Below are 18,997 nucleotides of genomic sequence, written 5' to 3'. Positions count from 1 at the left end.
GTTCCACCTCTGCCACGCAGACAGGCTGCTGCCTAAAGCCACTTTGCCGTCTGCGGCCTAAGTGATAGGCCTGCCTTTCCCCAAAGCCTCCTCTTCCTGCCAGGCCTGGAGCGTGCCTGGGCAGATCTTCTGCCACCCAAACATCCTATTACCAGCAAGAGCTTTCTTTATGTGCGCACCAAGCTTACGGGTCTCTTGAAAGACACACACACAGAGAGAATGCATTCTGTGCAAACACCAACTTACTGCTATGACCACACCCACAGACTTCCACAGAACCGAAGCCCGTGGTGGCGAACCTTTGGCACTCCAGATGTTGTGGACTACAATTCCCATCAGCCCCTGCCAGCATGGCCAATTGGAGTGCCAAAGGTTCGCCACCACTGCGTCCTGAGCTCATTCCCAAGGATGCTTTAGAAGAAGTTACTTACGGAAGCCAGGGCCTTCCCCAGGGCATCCCCAGTCTGGGAGCCTCCTGCAGCATTGCCTCGGTTCACTGGAAAAAAACAAACCAAGGGAGGTGGGGGGGAGGCAATCAATAAGTGGACTGAGTGCTGCAGGGGACTGAAGGCTGCTGTGCTGCTGAAAGGATCCCCGGACTGAAAAGCAGGGACTTTAGGTCCAATCAAAGTAGAGGGCCGGACTCCTCCATGAGGTGATGTTCTCAACCTCCTCCGAGGGCACGGATGGCTGCTGTTTCTTGCCTACTGTGCACAGCCAGAGCTTACCAGGAGGGCAGGGAAGAGCCTCAGCTGCAGGACAGACGGTGGCTGCCCAGGAGAAAGCAAGCAGCACCGCACTCTCCAAACAGGCCGCTGATCACGGGTGGGGAGGGGAGGGGCTCTTCCAAGCTGAGTGATGCAGAGGCCTCCTCAAATGTTACCAGGAGAGAGGCGGCAGCGTGGGTGACGTGTGCCGCTGTCGGAGGCTGGTGCCTCAACTAACTACCCACCAAGCCCTGGATGGCCCAGCCTAGCCTGAGCTCATCAGTTCTCAGAGGACAAGAAGGGTCGACCTGGGCCAGGATTTCAGCGGGAGACCTCTAAGGGACATCAGGGCTGTGACACTGATACACGTTACTGTTTCCATCAGCATCAAAGTGACCCTAACATGTTCACCAACATTGACTGCATAGGAGACTCCTGAGCAAGGGCACAGGTGGGGGAGAGTGGGCCAGGCACCTGCGGAGGCGGAGCAGCGGGCCGAAGGTCACTTCGCGAGCCTTCCTGGCACACAGCAGGTTCCAACCTGGTTCTCCTCACCTGACATTCTAGCCCAGTGATGGCGAACCTATGGCACGGGTGCCAGAGGTGGCACTCGGATTCCTCTCTGGGGCACGCACACACAGAGTTCGTCATGTGGGGGGGGGGGCGGAAAATCACCCCCCACACACACACACACCTAGGCTGGCCTGGGCCACTGAGCATGACATGTGCGCACCGCGGTGAGCAGGGAGGTCTCGGTTGGCGGGCCTGGTGCCTGTGCTCCAGGTGGCTGCTGCTCGAGGGGGTGTGTGTGTGCAGAAGAGGCAGAAATGCTAGAGAGGCACAGAGTGTTGCGCGCAGGACTTGCTGGAGGCTAGAGCAGGCTGGCCCCTGCTCGAGCGGGTGGGGCGGAGGAAGAGGGAGCCAACCATTTTTTTCTAAACTAAAACCTCAGCATTCAGGTTAAATTGCTGGGTTGGCACTTTGAGATAAATAAGTGGGTTTTGGGTTGCAGTTTGGGCACTCGGTCTCAAAAAGGTTCGCCATCACTATTCTAGCCACACCACACGGGTTACGTGAAAGCTTCGCTCTGGCCCTCCTGTGACAGACAGTCAACCCAGAAGGGGGAAGGGCATGACGGGCTCAATCAACCCCCCGCCCCTCGGCTCCGGGCCAAATTCTCACCCTTGAGCATTACCTTGAGTATGGCCACAAGCAATGCATGACACATTCAGCTTCCAGGGCTGCCCCCCTCCCCCCCCCGCAAGCAGAAGGACTTCCAGGCAAGCTGGGATGTTCAGGGACTGAGGCCTCCTTACCCAGGACGCTGCTGCTGCTGTCTGATCCATTCACAGGGGGAGTGTGAGAGGCTGCAGCGTACGAGGAGCTGCTGGTGCTGCCCCGGTGAAAGCTGGACATGGGGGGAAGACTGGTGTTGAGGTCTGTGGGTGAGGCTGAATGTGGGGGGTAGCTCTGGGGAGAAGCAGAAACAGAACCGCAGGGAGGCCTGGTTAGCATCTGCAGCATCAGGACTTCACTGGAGGAGTGCCTGGCTGGATCGGACCAAAGCCCGCCCACCCCAGAGGGCCGCCCGAGAGGTGCGTGTTCCGCCCACTCCCACTGGCGAGGGATGCTGCCTCTGAACCAGGAAGACGCCATTTCTACCTGACACAGCCAACAGCACAAGCGGATCTAGTCCGTGAATTTCCCCAGTCCTCTTCACAGCTGTATTTGTCGTAGCCAACCTGGCACCCTGTGGCAAGGACCTCTGGATACCCATCGGCCGCCTTTGCGTTCTGGCACGAGCAGAAGACGGCACTCGCTGGATTCCACCTGTGACCGTTCCACAGGCATCAGAGGCCCCTCCAAATCCCACTCTGGGCGCTGAATTTGCCTGCACAGCAGCCCAGAACGTGGATGTCCACAGAACATCCTCCAAAACCAGCCCGGCCGGGATGACCTGTTCTGCCCCTCGGCCCTGATTCTTCCGCTGCATTTCGTCTGCCACCCTGTTGCCCAGTCACTGAGTTTATAAAGAGCTCTTTGCAGCCTGCTTTGGAGGGGCCCCTCCTGGCTGACGTGCCGATCGATATTGGCCAACTTGGCTCTTCCCCTGAGCACCCTGGACCAGGCTACACTGCACACACCCCACAGGGTCTGCAACCTGTGGCTCTCCTGATGTTCATGGACTACAATTCCCATCAGCCCCTGCCAGCATGGCCATCAGCAGGGGCTAATGGGAATTGTAGTCCACAAACATCTGGAGAGCCACAGGTTGCAGACCCCTGCCCCAGGAGATAAAGATCACTCAAGGCAATCCCTCAGAGCCCCCCCCCCCTTTTAGACTCCTCTACTGTCAAAACTGCTCCTGATCCTTACCTTCCAGGATCTCTGCCTCTTCCCCCAACCAAGCCACCCTGACAACTGGGCCATTCCTCCAACTCGCACATCAGAAGGCGCAGGGAAGGGGCGGTGGCGGGGGGGCAGCTTTTTAATCAACCAGAGCTGTCTTAAGAAACCCCCCTTTCCACTGATATGGCCACAGCAATCTACAGGAACCACCTCCAATAATGCAGCACAGCCTCCACCGGCCAGCCAGATTAAACGTTTGTCTGAACAATGATGAGATTTAGCTATTCCCGATTAACCCATGGAAGCGCCAGCCGACTCCTCCGCCAACTAAGCCGCTACGAGGAGGAAAACCTTCCAGCCACCCCGTCTCTTCTGCGACGCTCCAGTGAAGTCCATGTTCAAGGACAACCCTCTGGAACAACTGACCGGCCAGTGTGGACGCAGGGGCCCTGCGGGGGTCTTACCAGGCGCTCGTGGGTGTGGAGGCTGCCGTAGCCACCTGGATGGGAGATGTGAGACGAGGAGCTGCCGAGAATCCCACCGTAGCCGGGCTGGCTCACCCCGTTGGAAGGGCTCCAAAGGTCAGAAGCGCTGTGGGTCCCATCTTCCGTTTTGCAACAAAAATGGGGAAAAGAAAGCAAATCAGAGTTCTCACATGACTCACCCTTCTGACTGATGAGAACAAGAGCCTGGGCGGCGTAGTGGTTAAGAGAACAAGAGCCTGCACAGTGGCGTAGCGGTTAAGAGCAGGTGCATTCTAATCTGGAGAAACTGGGTCTGATTCCCAGCTCTGCCACCTGAGCTGTGGAGGCTCATCTGGGGAATTCAGATTAGTCTGTGCACTCCCACACACGCCAGCTGGGTGACCTTAGGCTAGTCACAGTTCCTCGGAGCTCTCTCAGCCCCACCCACCTCACAGGGTGTTTGTGGTGAGGGGGGAAGGGCAAGGAGATTGTCAGCCTCTTTGAGTCTCCTGCAGGAGAGAAAGGGGGGGATATAAATCCAAACTCTTCTTCTTCTTCTATTCTAATCTGGAGGAACCGGGTTTGATTCCCAGCTCTGCCGCCTGAGCTGTGGAGGCTTCTCTGGGGAATTCAGATTAGCCTGTGCACTCCCAAACACACCAGCTGGGTGACCTTGGGCGAGTCACAGTTCCTCAGAGCTCTCTCAGCCCCACCCACCTCACAGGGTGTTTGTGGTGAGGGGGGAAGGGCAAGGAGATTGTCAGCCCCTTTGAGTCTCCTGCAGGAGAGAAAGGGGGGATATAAATCCAAACTCTTCTTCTTCTTCTTCTATTCTAATCTGGAGGAACCGGGTTTGATTCCCAGCTCTGCCGCCTGAGCTGTGGAGGCTTCTCTGGGGAATTCAGATTAGCCTGTGCACTCCCACACATGCCAGCTGGGTGACCTTGGGCTAGTCACAGCTTCTCGGAGCTCTCTCAGCCCCACCTACCTCACAGGGTGTTTGTGGGTGAGGGGGGAAGGGGCAGGAGATTGTCAGCCCCTTTGAGTCTCCTGCAGGAGAGAAAGGGGGGATATAAATCCAAACTCTTCTTCTTCTTCTATTCTAATCTGGAGGAACCGGGTTTGATTCCCAGCTCTGCCGCCCGAGCTGTGGAGGCTTCTCTGGGGAATTCAGATTAGCCTGTGCACTCCCAAACACACCAGCTGGGTGACCTTGGGCTAGTCACAGTTCCTCAGAGCTCTCTCAGCCCCACCCACCTCACAGGGTGTTTGTGGTGAGGGGGGAAGGGCAAGGAGATTGTCAGCCCCTTTGAGTCTCCTGCAGGAGAGAAAGGGGGGATATAAATCAAACTCTTCTTCTTCTTCTATTCTAATCTGGGAGAACGGGTTTGATTCCCAGCTCTGCAGCCTGAGGCTGTGGAGGCTTCTCCTGGGAATTCAGATTAGCCTGTCACTCCCAAACACACCAGCTGGGCCTTGGAGTCACAGTTCCTCAGAGCTCTCTCAGCTGCCCCTCACAGGGTGTTTGTGGTGAGGGGAAGGGCAAAGGAGATTGTCAGCCTTTGAGTCTCCTGCAGGAAAGGGATATAAATCCAAACTCTTCTTCTTCTTCTATTCTAATCTGGAGGAACCGGGTTTGATTCCCAGCTCTGCCGCCTGAGCTGTGGAGGCTTCTCTGGGGAATTCAGATTAGCCTGTGTCCTCCCACATGCCAGGGTGACCTTGGGCTAGTCACAGCTTCTCGGAGCTCTCTCAGCCCCACCTACCTCACAGGGTGTTTGTGGTGAGGGGGGGAAGGGCAAGGAGATTGTCAGCCCCTTTGAGTCTCCTGCAGGAGAGAAAGGGGGGATATAAATCCAAACTCTTCTTCTTCTTCTATTCTAATCTGGAGGAACCGGGTTTGATTCCCAGCTCTGCCGCCTGAGCTGTGGAGGCTTCTCTGGGGAATTCAGATTAGCCTGTGCACTCCCAAACACACCAGCTGGGTGACCTTGGGCTAGTCACAGTTCCTCAGAGCTCTCTCAGCCCCACCCACCTCACAGGGTGTTTGTGGTGAGGGGGGAAGGGCAAGGAGATTGTCAGCCCCTTTGAGTCTCCTGCAGGAGAGAAAGGGGGGATATAAATCCAAACTCTTCTTCTTCTTCTATTCTAATCTGGAGGAACCGGGTTTGATTCCCAGCTCTGCCGCCTGAGCTGTGGAGGCTTCTCTGGGGAATTCAGATTAGCCTGTGCACTCCCAAACACACCAGCTGGGTGACCTTGGGCTAGTCACAGTTCCTCAGAGCTCTCTCAGCCCCACCCACCTCACAGGGTGTTTGTTGTGAGGATGGGGGAAGGGCAAGGAGATTGTCAGCCCCTTTGAGTCTCCTGCAGGAGAGAAAGGGGGGATATAAGTCCAAACTCTTCTTCTTCTTCTATTCTAATCTGGAGGAACGGGTTTGATTCCCAGCTCTGCCGCCTGAGCTGTGGAGGCTTATCTGGGGAATTCAGATTAGCCTGTCTACTCCCAAACACATGCCAGCTGGGTGACCTTGGGTCACAGCTTCTCAGAGACTCTTTCAGCCCCCCCCCCCTCACCGGGTTTTTGTTGGGAGGGGGGGAAGGGCAAGGAGATTGTAAGCCCCTTTGAGTCTCCTGCAGGAGAGAAAGGGATATAAATCCAAACTCTTCTTCTTCTTCTATTCTAATCTGGAGGAACGGGTTTGATTCCCAGCTCTGCATACAAGCTGTGGAGGCTTCTCTGGGGAATTCAGATTAGCCTGTGCACTCCCACACACGCCAGCTGGGTGACCTTGGGCTAGTCACAGTTCCTCAGAGCTCTCTCAGCCCCACCCACCTCACAGGGTGTTTGTGGTGAGGGGGGAAGGGCAAGGAGATTGTCAGCCCCTTTGAGTCTCCTGCAGGAGAGAAAGGGGGGATATAAATCCAAACTCTTCTTATTCTCCTATTCTAATCTGGAGGAACGGGGTTTGATTTCCAGCTCTACTGAGCTGTGGGAGGCTTCTCTGAGAATTCAGATTAGCCTGTGCACTCCCAAACACCAGCTGGGTGACCTTGGGCTAGTCACAGTTCCTCAGAACTCTCTCAGCCCCACCCATCTCACAGGGTGTTTGTTGTGAGGGGGGAAGGGCAAGGAGATTGTAAGCCCCTTTGAGTCTCCTGCAGGAGAGAAAGGGGATATAAATCCAAACTCTTCTTCTTCTTCTATTCTAATCTGGAGGAACCGGGTTTGATTCCCAGCTCTGTCATACTGAGCTGTGGAGGCTTCTCTGGGGAATTCAGATTAGCCTGTGCACTCCCACACATGCCAGCTGGGTGACCTTGGGCTAGTCACAGTTCCTCAGAGCTCTCCCAGCCCCACCCACCTCACAGGGTGTTTGTGGTGAGGGGGGAAGGGCAAGGAGATTGTCAGCCCCTTTGAGTCTCCTGCAGGAGAGAAAGGGGGGATATAAATCCAAACTCTTCTTCTTCTTCTATTCTAATCTGGAGGAACCGGGTTTGATTCCCAGCTCTGCCGCCTGAGCTGTGGAGGCTTATCTGGGGAATTCAGATTAGCCTGTGCACTCCCACACATGCCAGCTGGGTGACCTTGGGCTAGTCACAGTTCCTCAGAGCTCTCTCAGCCCCACCCACCTCACAGGGTGTTTGTTGTGAGGATGGGGGAAGGGCAAGGAGATTGTCAGCCCCTTTGAGTCTCCTGCAGGAGAGAAAGGGGGGATATAAATCCAAACTCTTCTTCTTCTTCTATTCTAATCTGGAGGAACCGGGTTTGATTCCCAGCTCTGCCGCCTGAGCTGTGGAGGCTTCTCTGGGGAATTCAGATTAGCCTGTGCACTCCCAAACACACCAGCTGGGTGACCTTGGGCTAGTCACAGTTCCTCAGAGCTCTCTCAGCCCCACCCACCTCACAGGGTGTTTGTGGTGAGGGGGGAAGGGCAAGGAGATTGTCAGCCCCTTTGAGTCTCCTGCAGGAGAGAAAGGGGGGATATAAATCCAAACTCTTCTTCTTCTTCTATTCCTAATCTGGAGGGAACGGGTTTGGATTCCCAGCTCTGCCGCCTGAGCTGTGGAGGCTTATCTGGGGAATTCAGATTAGCCTGTGCACTCCCACACATGCCAGCTGGGTGACCTTGGGCTAGTCACAGCTTCTCGGAGCTCTCTCAGCCCCACCTACCTCACAGGGTGTTTGTGGTGAGGGGGGAAGGGCAAGGAGATTGTCAGCCCCTTTGAGTCTCCTGCAGGAGAGAAAGGGGGGATATAAATCCAAACTCTTCTTCTTCTTCTATTCTAATCTGGAGGAACCGGGTTTGATTCCCAGCTCTGCCGCCTGAGCTGTGGAGGCTTCTCTGGGGAATTCAGATTAGCCTGTGCACTCCCAAACACACCAGCTGGGTGACCTTGGGCTAGTCACAGTTCCTCAGAGCTCTCTCAGCCCCACCCACCTCACAGGGTGTTTGTTGTGAGGATGGGGGAAGGGCAAGGAGATTGTCAGCCCACAGGACAAAATCCTCTGAAGCTCTGAAGGGACCACTCAACCCAACATAAGGCCCAGCTCGAGTGGCCTAGACCAGCCGTCGCTTGCATGAGCACCAGCATTTCACAAGGCACGTAAAACCCAGGAAATGCAAACGATGCGCTCTGTATTCTGGCTCAATAAAACTGACACAGGGCACAGCCACAGCTATGTTCGCATCTGTGCCACGTGCTCGTGTCGCCCCTCGGCACGTCCGCGCTCAGGGTCGTGGGCGTGGTTTGCCTCCCGCAAACTGCTGCAAAAGCAGAAACGTTTCTCTTACCTTGCAAAAAGAAAGTGCTGGCAAACACGCCGCCGGGGGGCTTCGGAGACGGGTAACTGGGCGATTCCCTGTTGAAGTCATCGGAATTAGGAGATGGCGCGTAAACCTAAACACGTGAAAGGAAACGGGAGGGACAGTGCTTTAATTGTGGGTTATAACATCTATTTTAGCTCTGGTTTCAATGATGTGTTTTTGTCGGTTTTCAACGTTTTTCAAGATGTGTTTTTATTACCCACGTTTCAGTTTTTAGCCGCACTGGTGGCCCTTAAAACAGAGGCTGGGTGACCCCTGGGCAGGAGTGCTTTGATTGCGTGTTCCTGCAGGGCAGTGGGTTGGATTAGATCAGGGGTCTGCAACCTGTGGCTCTCCAGACATGTTCATGGACTACAATCCCCATCAGCCCCTGCCAGCATGGCCACTTGGCCATGCTGGCAGGGGCTGATGGGAACTGTAGTCCATGAACATGTCTAGAGAGCCACCGGTTGCAGACCCCTAGACTAGATGGCCCTTGTGGTCTCTTCCAACTCTGTGATTCTATGAAATGTGCCAGGATAATGTTTTCTGTCCAATAAAAAGTGTCAGCACAGAGGGCCCCGCACAGAGGGCCGGGGGGGGGGGGGCAGGGGCCCCCACAGTGGCCTTGCTGAGCTCTGCTCTGTTCCAGAAGCTGCCGGACGGCCGGCTGGCGCACCAACAGAGCCGCAGAAACATCAAGCTGCCCTTCTTCCAGCCTGGATTCCGCAGATCAAAGAGTCCTGGTGGCAAACGGCAACTGATGTGGTCTCCAAGGCTTCATTCGCTCCAGATGTGGGGGGAGCCTCCTGCCAATTCCACCAGAGGAGCGAGTTGGCCTTGGTTGCTGTCAGAACCACCCACAAATGAAAACCAGGTCTCTTTAGTCATCTGATCACCTGCAGATGGCTGCCAGAGCACCACTCCCCCCTCTCCCCCCCCCGCCTCCACCCTGGGCTGATCACAGGTTTTGGGATTTTTTGCGACTACACACAAAAAATTTAAAAGCAAAAGGGGAGAAAAGGATCACAGAGATGTTGAGATTAGGCAGCCGATGAGGACCAGACCCCCGCCTGTAATCCCGACTCGACGCCGAAGACGCTTTAAATACGGCCAGACGCGTCCATCTCGCCAGCCGCATACTCAGAACACAACTAAGGCACAAGATCGGATCATGCGCTAAGCAGACTGGGGAGGCGGTGAGGGTGCTCGGGCGCACAGTCTCTACGAGGTGGAGGAAGACCTCCTCATTATCCTTAGCAGTGCTTCGATCTCTCTTTCTCACATTACCCGTGAGACCCTACTTGCCTTCCGTCTGCAGAAGCTGACAGAGTGACCATCTAGAGATCCCACTGAGGTTTGTCGAAGGCTTTCACGGCCGGAATCACTGGGGTGCTGTGTGGTTTCCGGGCTGTATGGCCGTGTGCTAGCAGCATTCTCTCCTGACGTTTTACCTGCATCTGTGACTGGCATCTTCTCCACTTATATAAACTCCACTTGGTTTCCTACTATCAGATCCTCTGAAGATGCCAGCCACAGATGCAGGCGAAACGTCAGGAGAGAATGCTGCTAGCACACGGCCATACAGCCCGGAAACCACACAGCATAAGAACATAAGAACAAGCCAGCTGGATCAGACCAGAGTCCATCTAGTCCAGCTCTCTGCTACTCACAGTGGCCCACCAGGTGCCTTTGGGAGCTCACCTGCAGGATGTGAAAGCAATGGCCTTCTGCGGCTGTTGCTCCCGAGCACCTGGACTGTTAAGGCATTTGCAGTCCAGATCCCACTAAGGTTTGCCTGTGGAGAATAGCGCCCCATCTGCCAAGCACACATTTCAAGTAAGTGCCAGCCACACAGTCCTGGGCCTCAGCCCAGAATCCTTTTGGATCTCGGGGATGCTCTGCTGGGTCAGTCTTCTACTGAGGCAGCCAGATATCGTGCCCGGCAACCTCGTCCACAGCCAGCGCTGGAGATGGAAAATGGCCGAAGCCGAGACTGCCGGGTGCTGCGTACAGCTGGAAGCCGAGAGTATAAAGATCAGGAAGTGCCCAAATGCATGTCTGCTGCCCAGAGGAGCAACCAGGAAGTCACGGCACACCAGACCACACAGAAAGGGACTGTGAAACCCTGGAGCAAAGTGGCACGAAACCCACCTCCAGAACTATCCAGACATACTCCTCTGACTGAACAGAACAGATAATGCACCCAATCAACTTAAACTTAACTCTGCAACTTTTAATAAAAACAAAGTCATGCATTACATAAATGCAAATATGTATTTTAATTTCTTCCAGAGTCGATTTCGAATACCTTTAATGGCATATAAATAGTTTAATATTGACATTGCAAGATTATAACAGCCTTTACAACTTCTGACGAGTTAAAATAACACCATTAAAAAATTTAGCCACCGCTTCCAACAGCTCATAGTTGTGGCTGTTTAAAAGATACATAACCTTCTGTTTATCTGTAATGCCTTCACTTCCATGCAGGAAGGGGATTATGTGCTTCTTCCTATCTATCTCATAAAAAGGACAATTCAACAGCATATGAGATACTGTTTCCACAGAACCCACGCCATGTGGGCATTTCTTTTCTTTATGTGGAATTCCAAGGTGGCGTCGAAGGTTAAGGGAAGAAGGCAGGGCATTACACCTAGCTAAGGTGATTGCTCTACACCACTTCTTCCAGAGTCAAAAGTCCAACCCACTGGTCGGAGCACAGTGCTGGGGCCAGGCCTTGCTACAGACTCCTTCGGCCTGGGCTGAGGGGCGAGTCACTGTCCTACTTCAGTTGTTTAACTGGGAAGTAGCAATAGTTGAACCAGCCCATTGTGGGGTTAGGAGGGAAAACCAAAGACACCCCGCCCCCCCGGAAAATCACATGCCAAATTCTACACCTGCTGCTGCTACCAGTCAGAGAATTGGGCTAGAACAGGGGTAGGGAACCTGCGGCTCTCCAGATGTTCAGGAACTACAATTCCCATCAGCCTCTGTCAGCATGGCCAATTGGCCATGCTGGTAGGGGCTGATGGGAATTGTAGTTCCTGAACATCTGGAGAGCCGCAGGTTCCCTACCCCTGGGCTAGAAGAAACTCTGAATGGACTTCATCTAGCTTTAAAAAGGGCTTGGACAGATTTATGGAGGAGAAGTCGATCTATGGCTCCCAATCTTGATCCTCCTTGATCTCAGATTGCAAATGCCTTAGCAGACCAGGTGCTCAGGAGCAGCAGCAGCAGCAGAAGGCCATTGCTTTCACATCATGCCTGTGAGCTCCCAAAGGCACCTGGTGGGCCACTGCGAGTAGCAGAGAGCTGGACTAGATGGACTCTGGTCTGATCCAGCAGGCTCTTTCTTATGTTCTTATCTTAAGGCGGGAGTTCATTGAGAGGAACAAGCAACAGGCCATTCACCCACAGCCTGATTCCAAAACAATTCCAATTCCATGCACACACACGTGTGTGTGTGTGTGCACGCTTGTCCAGGCCTGTCTGTTTGAAAGGAACCACAAATATCAACATTCGCTATTACGGAAGACCGAAAATGTTTACTGGGAACTGGCTGGCATGGGAACTTCTCACCTAAGTCTGGCAAGAGTCTGGGGAATTAACAGTACTTGGACAGAAAGAATGTGCAGTAAATCTGTCCTCAACATCAGCTGATCGTAACACTGACTCTTCTTTTCCTCTGCTAACACTACACACGTCGGTCCTTGAAAAGGGAGCGTGCCCTTTACCTTTCTAGTTTCAGAGGGTCAGCAGAACAAGCTAGATTTGAGTCTAGGTGCACCTCAGAGACCAAAATATAGCGTCAGAACTCCCTTCGTCAAACACTTTTCTGAACGGGTGAAAAGAGAAATGATCCATTTTTTTCTGAATACTGTTTGTCCTGCAGCTCTCACTGCAAAGAGATGCATTTTCTCTCTTTGAAATCAAGCTAGTTCACCCCACTTTCATGGGAGTATCTTACAGCTCAACGGACAAGGAGGTCGCTTTAAAAAAATATATTCACCCAGAACAGGAAGGGAGAAGTTCTTTCTTTCCAACACTCAAGAGGATGTGATCTTTCATTCTTGCACATTCATCTTCTGGGGAATCTCCTTCAGCTAACTTTGTGATATTGTCCTGGATTTTTCCGTCTTCCTTAATACCCTGTTTCCCCGAATATAAGACATCCCCGGAAAATAAGACGTAGCAGAGGTTTTGCTGAATTGCGAAATATAAGGCATCTCCCGAAAGTAAGACGTAGCCAAGTTTTTGTTTGGAAGCATGCCCGACGAACAGAACACAGAAAAATAAGACATCCCCTGAAAATAAGACATAGCGCATCTTTGGGAGCAAAAATTAATATAAGACACTGTCTTATTTTCGGGGGAAAACGGTACCTCAAGGAGATTAGGACAAGCAGTCGGACAGCACCTGCACACAACGCAACGCCAAAGCCTCTGCGGCTTCTTCACCTCAGTGGCAACGCTACACAGGCTAAAATGTTTGAAAATCTCCTGGTATTCAGCAATAGATTAATCCCGTATTTACTGCCAGGTCAAAATGCCACCCACACAGGGGGGGTGGGTGGGGAAATGCAGCTCTGACTGATGGGGTCCGGGACCAGTGACAGAAGTGGACCTCCAGATGAATCCCTGGAAACCACTCCCCAGCAGCAAGAGCAGGCAGCCGCCAACAAACCCAGATGGCTACGAGGGGACTTTCACATACGAGAATAATTTAACCTTTGCTTCATTTCTCCCTTCAGTGAATTAATCTGCGCAGCTCAAAACACAGAGGGGGGTCCCAAGATAAGCACCCACACACACACACTTCCCCAGCTTGTGGGTCTCTTGCCCATTGCAAGCACAGGCGTGCTTCTCTACAGTGCGCACGCACACACACACCCCACAGAAGCCTGGAAATACTTAATAAGATCAAAGCGTCCCCCCTCGCAGCAGAACAAAGAGGAATGCTCTGTGCCAAAGAAAGAACAAAATCAACACACCGTGAAAGCCGTCGGCCTTTTGCTCCAGGGGGAACTGCAGACTTTAATTTCACTTCACCCTAATGTGCATTTTCACATAAAAAAATTCTTAACTGTTTCAAGTTAGAAGCGGACATGAAGGGAGACAGTTTCATACGTGAAGGACTTCTGGCATCTGTACCAAAGAAACCCCAAAGATCAAGCAGATCTTTGTTTTCAGCAAAGTTGTCTGAAGCTCATGGACATTTTATAATTAATTCAGAGATGTCCAGGGCATGAGCCAACCACTTTCTACTGCCAGTACGATGCCAAAGTAAAGGATCACACAAGTACCAGGGACAAGGCTAATTCACGTTGAATACACTAAATATCTAAAAAAAAGGTGAAAGAATAGTTTGCTAATATTTAGAAGCAAAAGCTAGCAGGGCCACAACATTCACCCCAATTTTCTATTCCTAGTCAAGATCGTTCGGTAATTTAGCAAGAGCATTTGGCAAGTCAGTAACACAACCCTTAAAAATCCTATTCTGGTAGAAAGGCAGACCAGAAATGTTCTAAATAAAAACTGAAACAGAGAAAATAAAAACAAACTATTTTCAAATATTGAGCAACACCCTCAGCCCCACCGACCGCAAGATGTCTCTTTTCTATCCTTTGAAACTAAACATCCATTTCAATAACACCCCCCCCCCAAATGATTAATGTATATTATGAAACATCCAAACAGGCAAAATATAAGTCCCGGATTGGAACTTATCTTTCAAAACCCTACACGAATAGCCAGCTTCATAATTTAATCTTCCGAACGGCTGCGACCTGCTTCTACTCACAAGGCTATCGAAAACATTTTAGTATACAGAGCAATTCAAATTTATGAATAAAATTCTGTGGGCCTGAATAGACTTTTTAATGGGAAAAAAAGAGATTCCCAATTGAAGGCAGATGGCAAAAGAAGTCCAATATCAAACCCCAGACAGGAAATGCCAGTTTTACAGGAAACAGCCCCATACCCCCACATGTAATAGTTTTTAAAGTAAGTAAATAGAATCATTTTTCTTTTCTCATCTGCACAAAACAGGACTGTCCTCTCACTTTTCTAACTGACTCAAGGATGTCATTTCTGTCGGGCGACGGAAAAGCTGCGTAAAATGAACACTGATCTAGTTAAGCACTCTGAGCAAAAGTAAACACTGTAGTAGTTAAAAGAATTCTAACTGTCCAACCAGTCCGGAGGTAACAAAACAGTATGATCAGCTATCTGGGCTAGGAGGAGTCTGGAAACTACTGTAACAACAAGAAAAAAGGCTCCTTACCGTTTTCCCGTTGTAATAATACATCAAAGGGTTGCTGTTCATCCCAGGTACCGGGTAGGCACAATACATGTTTGCTCTAAAAACACCGCCGCCCCCAGTCAAGATGCAGAGCGCCCCTCCAAGACATCAGCCCCCCAGATCAAACCCAGCCATTCTCCCGGCCGATGCAGGCACACATGGCTCCGCTCAGAAGGAATTTATGCAAAGCAGGACTGAACCATCTTCGGCCGGGAAATGGGGTGCGGGGAGTGCTGTAATCTTCTCCTCGTGCGCTCAATCCAGGGCTGCAAACGAAATTTCTGTATCGTAGGTAAAGACCCGATGATGCTGCCCGAAGAACTTCAGTTTGTAGCTGCAGCCGCACCAAAGAATCATTTGTTCTACGGCTAAAAAGACTGCCGGGGAAAATCCTTTGCTGGTGACTCTTCTGGTTTCAAGTCAAAGGAGAGAAGTTGTGGCTTCGCCGGCAGCGGCAGCGGCAGCAGAGACCCAACTTTCTGCACAGCCGGCTCTGCCTCCCTCTGGGTCTCTCCCTCTCATAAACAGGGCGGCACAGAGCACTCCTGGGCAGGGAAAGCCGCATCACATGCCAAAAGGAGGATCCCTTCCCGGACCGAGGCCCCCAAACCCCAGCCCCCTCCCACCCCCCACCACAAGGGCCTCCAAAAGAAAGCCTGGCTGGATTTTCAAACTCTTGCCTGGGCAAAAAATCCAGCGCGGGGTTTAAATAAACTCCAAAGACAGTCAAAGAAAACACAAAAACGTGGAGGCTGCACGAAGCACGACGACACCCGCGGCCAAGATAAACCCAAACAACCCTTTGTACTTGGGTGCTGTGTGGTTTCCGGGCTGTCTGGCCGTGTTCTAGCAGCATTCTCTCCTGACATTTCGCCTGCATCTGTGGCTGGCATCTTCAGAGGATCTGAAGATGCCAGAGGATCCTCTGAAGATGCCAGCCACAGATGCAGGCGAAACGTCAGGAGAGAATGCTGCTAGAACACGGCCATACAGCCCGGAAACCACACAGCATCCAAGTGATTCCGGCCGTGAAAGCCTTCGACAACCCTTTGTACGTTAAATACTTTCCCCTGGCTACGTTTGCTGCTGTTGGGTCCCTTTCCAGAGAGGAGCCAGACTGAGCAGTTCAATGAATAAAGCCCCAGACAAATGAACCAGTTAATAAGGGCAGCTGAATGAATGTGAAGCCTCTGTTATAAACCGGCACCCTCAGTTCACACTTGCCCTGCTTTATAAAGCCTCTATTCTAAAGCGATGGTTTGGGGGAATTTAAAACAGAACTAACTGTCAAATCCATCCATGCCCAATTCTCACAATAAAGAAGAAGAAGAGTTTGGATGTATATCCCCCCTTTCTCTCCTGCAGGAGACTCAAAGGGGCTGACAATCTCCTTGCCCTTCCCCCCTCACAACAAACACCCTGTGAGGTAGGTGGGGCTGAGAGAGCTCCAAAGAACTGTGACTCGCCCAAGGTCACCCAGCTGGCATGTGTGGGAGTGCCCAGGCTAATCTGAATTCCCTAGATGAGCCTCCACAGCTCAGGCGGCAGAGCTGGGAATCAAACCCAGTTCCTCCAGAGCTCTTAACCTCCTACGCCACTGCTGCTCTGATTTTAAAAAATCAGGAAAATAGGGGACAAAAGTTATTTAAGGGAGTAGGAAGAGAAGAGAGCCAAAATTAAGATGATGTCACCAAGCTCTTAAAGTTATCACTGGATGAAGTGCTACAAGGAAGCCCACTTGCCCACTTGGCCGAACTTAATGCACCGCAGAGAAATGCCAGAGGCCTGCTCCAGGTGAAACAAAAGGTGCTCTCTGCCATCAAAGGGGCAGGGAAGCCACAGATGGCCGAGAGCAGCCCCAGAGCTCTTCTCTCTTTCCTCTGACACACTTGCAGTTCCTGCTATATATGTGTGTGTGTATGTGTGTGTGTGTGTGTGTGTGTGTACACACACACACACACACACACACACACACACACACACACACACACACACACACACACACACAAGCACGAGGCAGGTGAGAAGACAAGGGCTTGCTCAAGGTCACCCAGAGACCGTTGTCCTCACCGATGAGTCCAGATAAGCCCTTTGAAGCCCAACTTCACTGGCTGCCAGCTTGTCCCCAGGGTCACGTGAAGGTGCTGATTTCGACCTTAGCCCCACAAAACTGGCAAACTCCTTTTTCTGCTAGAAACCAGAAACGGCCAACTTTGGCCCCTGGACACTCGGTAAGACCACCGCCGACTGACAGCAATGCGCTCAGTGAAGCATTTGCGCCAATGTGTAGACTTCAGACAAGATACGCACAGTGGTGGGATCCAAAAATGTTAATAACAGGTTCCGATGGTGGTGGGATTCAAACAGTGGCGCCGCCGCACACGCGCACCTCCGGTCCCTATTGGGCAGGGAGGTTGCTTTAGTAGCCACTTCTCAGCACTCAGAAAAAATTAGTAACCACTTCTAGAGAAGTGGTGAGAACTGGTTGGATCCCACCTCTGGATACACACCAACGTAGCTTCAGAGTTCCTGCGGCTCACTCCAAAGTCTGCAGTTGTTCTAGGATTAAGATATTATGCAGATTATTATTCCTTGAGGCCACGTATGATGGAAGATTAAGTCCAATTTTATGAACAAAGAAGAACAAATGTAGGATTTGCAGCTCAGCATCCGCGCTCCCGTTCCCAGTGACCTTTCTGAAGTCAGTGGTCCACATGCAGTTCGGCTCGCTTCAGAAGCTCCGACAGGCCCCGGGGACAGGGCGAGTCCGCCGACAGGGGACTGAGCCATTCCCTACTGACGAGCAAGGATCTCCACTTGCTGTGTGGAAAGGTTCCAGCGGACGCTCTTAGAAGAAGAAAGATGCATTTGCCTCAAAGCTGCTCTCCAGAGATGCAGAGGCATAAGCGGATATCCTGACAGGGACCCACAAAGCATCTGGGCACCTGCTGCCCATGCTCCCAGCTACTGCCATGTCACTTATGGCGGCGGCAACAGCAACAGCCACGGCCACAACTCTGCTGGGGCCAGAGTTGCCCTGGAACGGCTCCTGTGCCCTCGGCCAGTCCCATTTTCTTGGAAATCCTGGTCACCGCCCCTAGCATTCAGGGAAGGTGCACTTAAGGGTACACCTGTTCCCAAAGGGTTTGCAAGACTAGAAGCTGCCACTGCTCATGAAGACAACTCCCCACCCCACAAGCAACCCCATTTCTCAGACACATATGAGAGAGAGAGAGAGAGAGAGAGAGAGAGAGAGAGAGAGCCAACAATAGTTCTTAAAATAAGAAATGGGGGGAAAGAGCTCAGATTTTCTTGTTTAGATCCTTTGCATTTGTCCCTGACCAAGACTGAAGTCTATAAAATTATGCATGGGGATAGAAAATGCTGGCGGAGAGAATTTTCTCTCTCTTTCTCACAATACTAGAACTAGGGGGCATTCGTTGAAAATGCTGGGGGGGAAGAATTAGGACTGATAAAAGGAAACACTTCTTCACGCAACGTGTGATTGGTGTTTGGAATATGCTGCCACAGGAGGTGGTGATGGCCACCACCCTAGATAGCTTTAAAAGGGGGTTGGACAGATTGATGGAGGAGAAGTCGATCTATGGCTCCCAATCTTGATCCTCCTTGTTCTGAGATTGCAAATGCCTCAGCAGACCAGGTGCTCAGGAGCAGCAGCAGCAGCAGGCCATTGCTTTCACCGTACTGCAGGTGAGCTCCCAAAGGCACCAGGTGGGCCACTGCGAGTAGCAGAGAGCTGGACTGGATGGACTCTGGTCTGATCCAGCAGGCTAGTTCTTATGTTCAAGGACAGCAATACGGGGATGCTGTTTTGGCGGCTTCCTGTAGGTGGCTGTATAATCTAACCCTTCCCTCTAAAAAAAAGTATTTGTAATCCAGAACCTCATCACGGAAAAGAGATGGAAGAAATCTGAAAGAAGCAAAAGTCGACCTTCTTGTGCTGGAGAGCACACCAGGGGCCCCTGGAGCCCAGAGCTACAGGAAACGCTGAGGGCAGGCAGCACCAGGCCACTCCTGGGAAGCAGAGGGAGAGAGAGGTGAGTTTTGGGGCATGACATCTTGCCACTGATTGGTCAGGCTGCTGGCAAACAGAGGAGCCTGGCAGGTCCTTTCCAATTCCTCAGTCCCTTTTCATGGGAACGTGCAGATATCCCAGGCAGGTGGAAAGGGACAAGGAGCTGGAGGAAAGGGCGGGAGGGAGAGAGGGAACATGCAAGGGAAGTCGTGGGCTTGCAAAATGGACTGAATGAAATGCAGGTGAAGGGAAAACGGTTTCATTGTCTGATCCATAGAGCTGGAAAGCAGCCAAGTCTCCTCACCCATAGCCAGGAACTGTGGCTAGCCT

The 18,997-nt window shown here is 52.0% G+C and overlaps 1 protein-coding gene across 5 annotated transcripts in view; it reads right to left on the bottom strand.

Annotated features, from left to right (window-relative positions):
* The window catches only part of TCF12 (transcription factor 12), a 95,442-nt gene that overhangs the window by 21,449 nt on the left and 54,996 nt on the right, over window positions 1-18,997 (bottom strand). For 3 of the 5 annotated variants that reach the window (XM_048519654.1, XM_048519655.1, XM_048519656.1), the window contains exons 9-12: window positions 8,317-8,422; window positions 3,521-3,660; window positions 2,024-2,177; window positions 432-496 (exon numbers count right to left, since the gene is read on the bottom strand). In XM_048519654.1, coding sequence (XP_048375611.1) covers window positions 432-496; window positions 2,024-2,177; window positions 3,521-3,660; window positions 8,317-8,422 — 465 coding nt within the window. Of the gene's footprint in view, window positions 1-431; window positions 497-2,023; window positions 2,178-3,520; window positions 3,661-8,316; window positions 8,423-14,613; window positions 15,184-18,997 lie in introns of those variants that run through there. The other 2 variants (XM_048519657.1, XM_048519658.1) reach the window with 2 other exon arrangements.

The sequence above is a fragment of the Sphaerodactylus townsendi genome, linkage group LG17 (genome assembly GCF_021028975.2).
Source record: "Sphaerodactylus townsendi isolate TG3544 linkage group LG17, MPM_Stown_v2.3, whole genome shotgun sequence".
Lineage (NCBI taxonomy): Eukaryota > Metazoa > Chordata > Lepidosauria > Squamata > Sphaerodactylidae > Sphaerodactylus > Sphaerodactylus townsendi.
The sequence above is the reverse complement of the archived record's forward strand: the minus strand, read 5'-3'. Positions and strand labels throughout refer to the sequence as shown.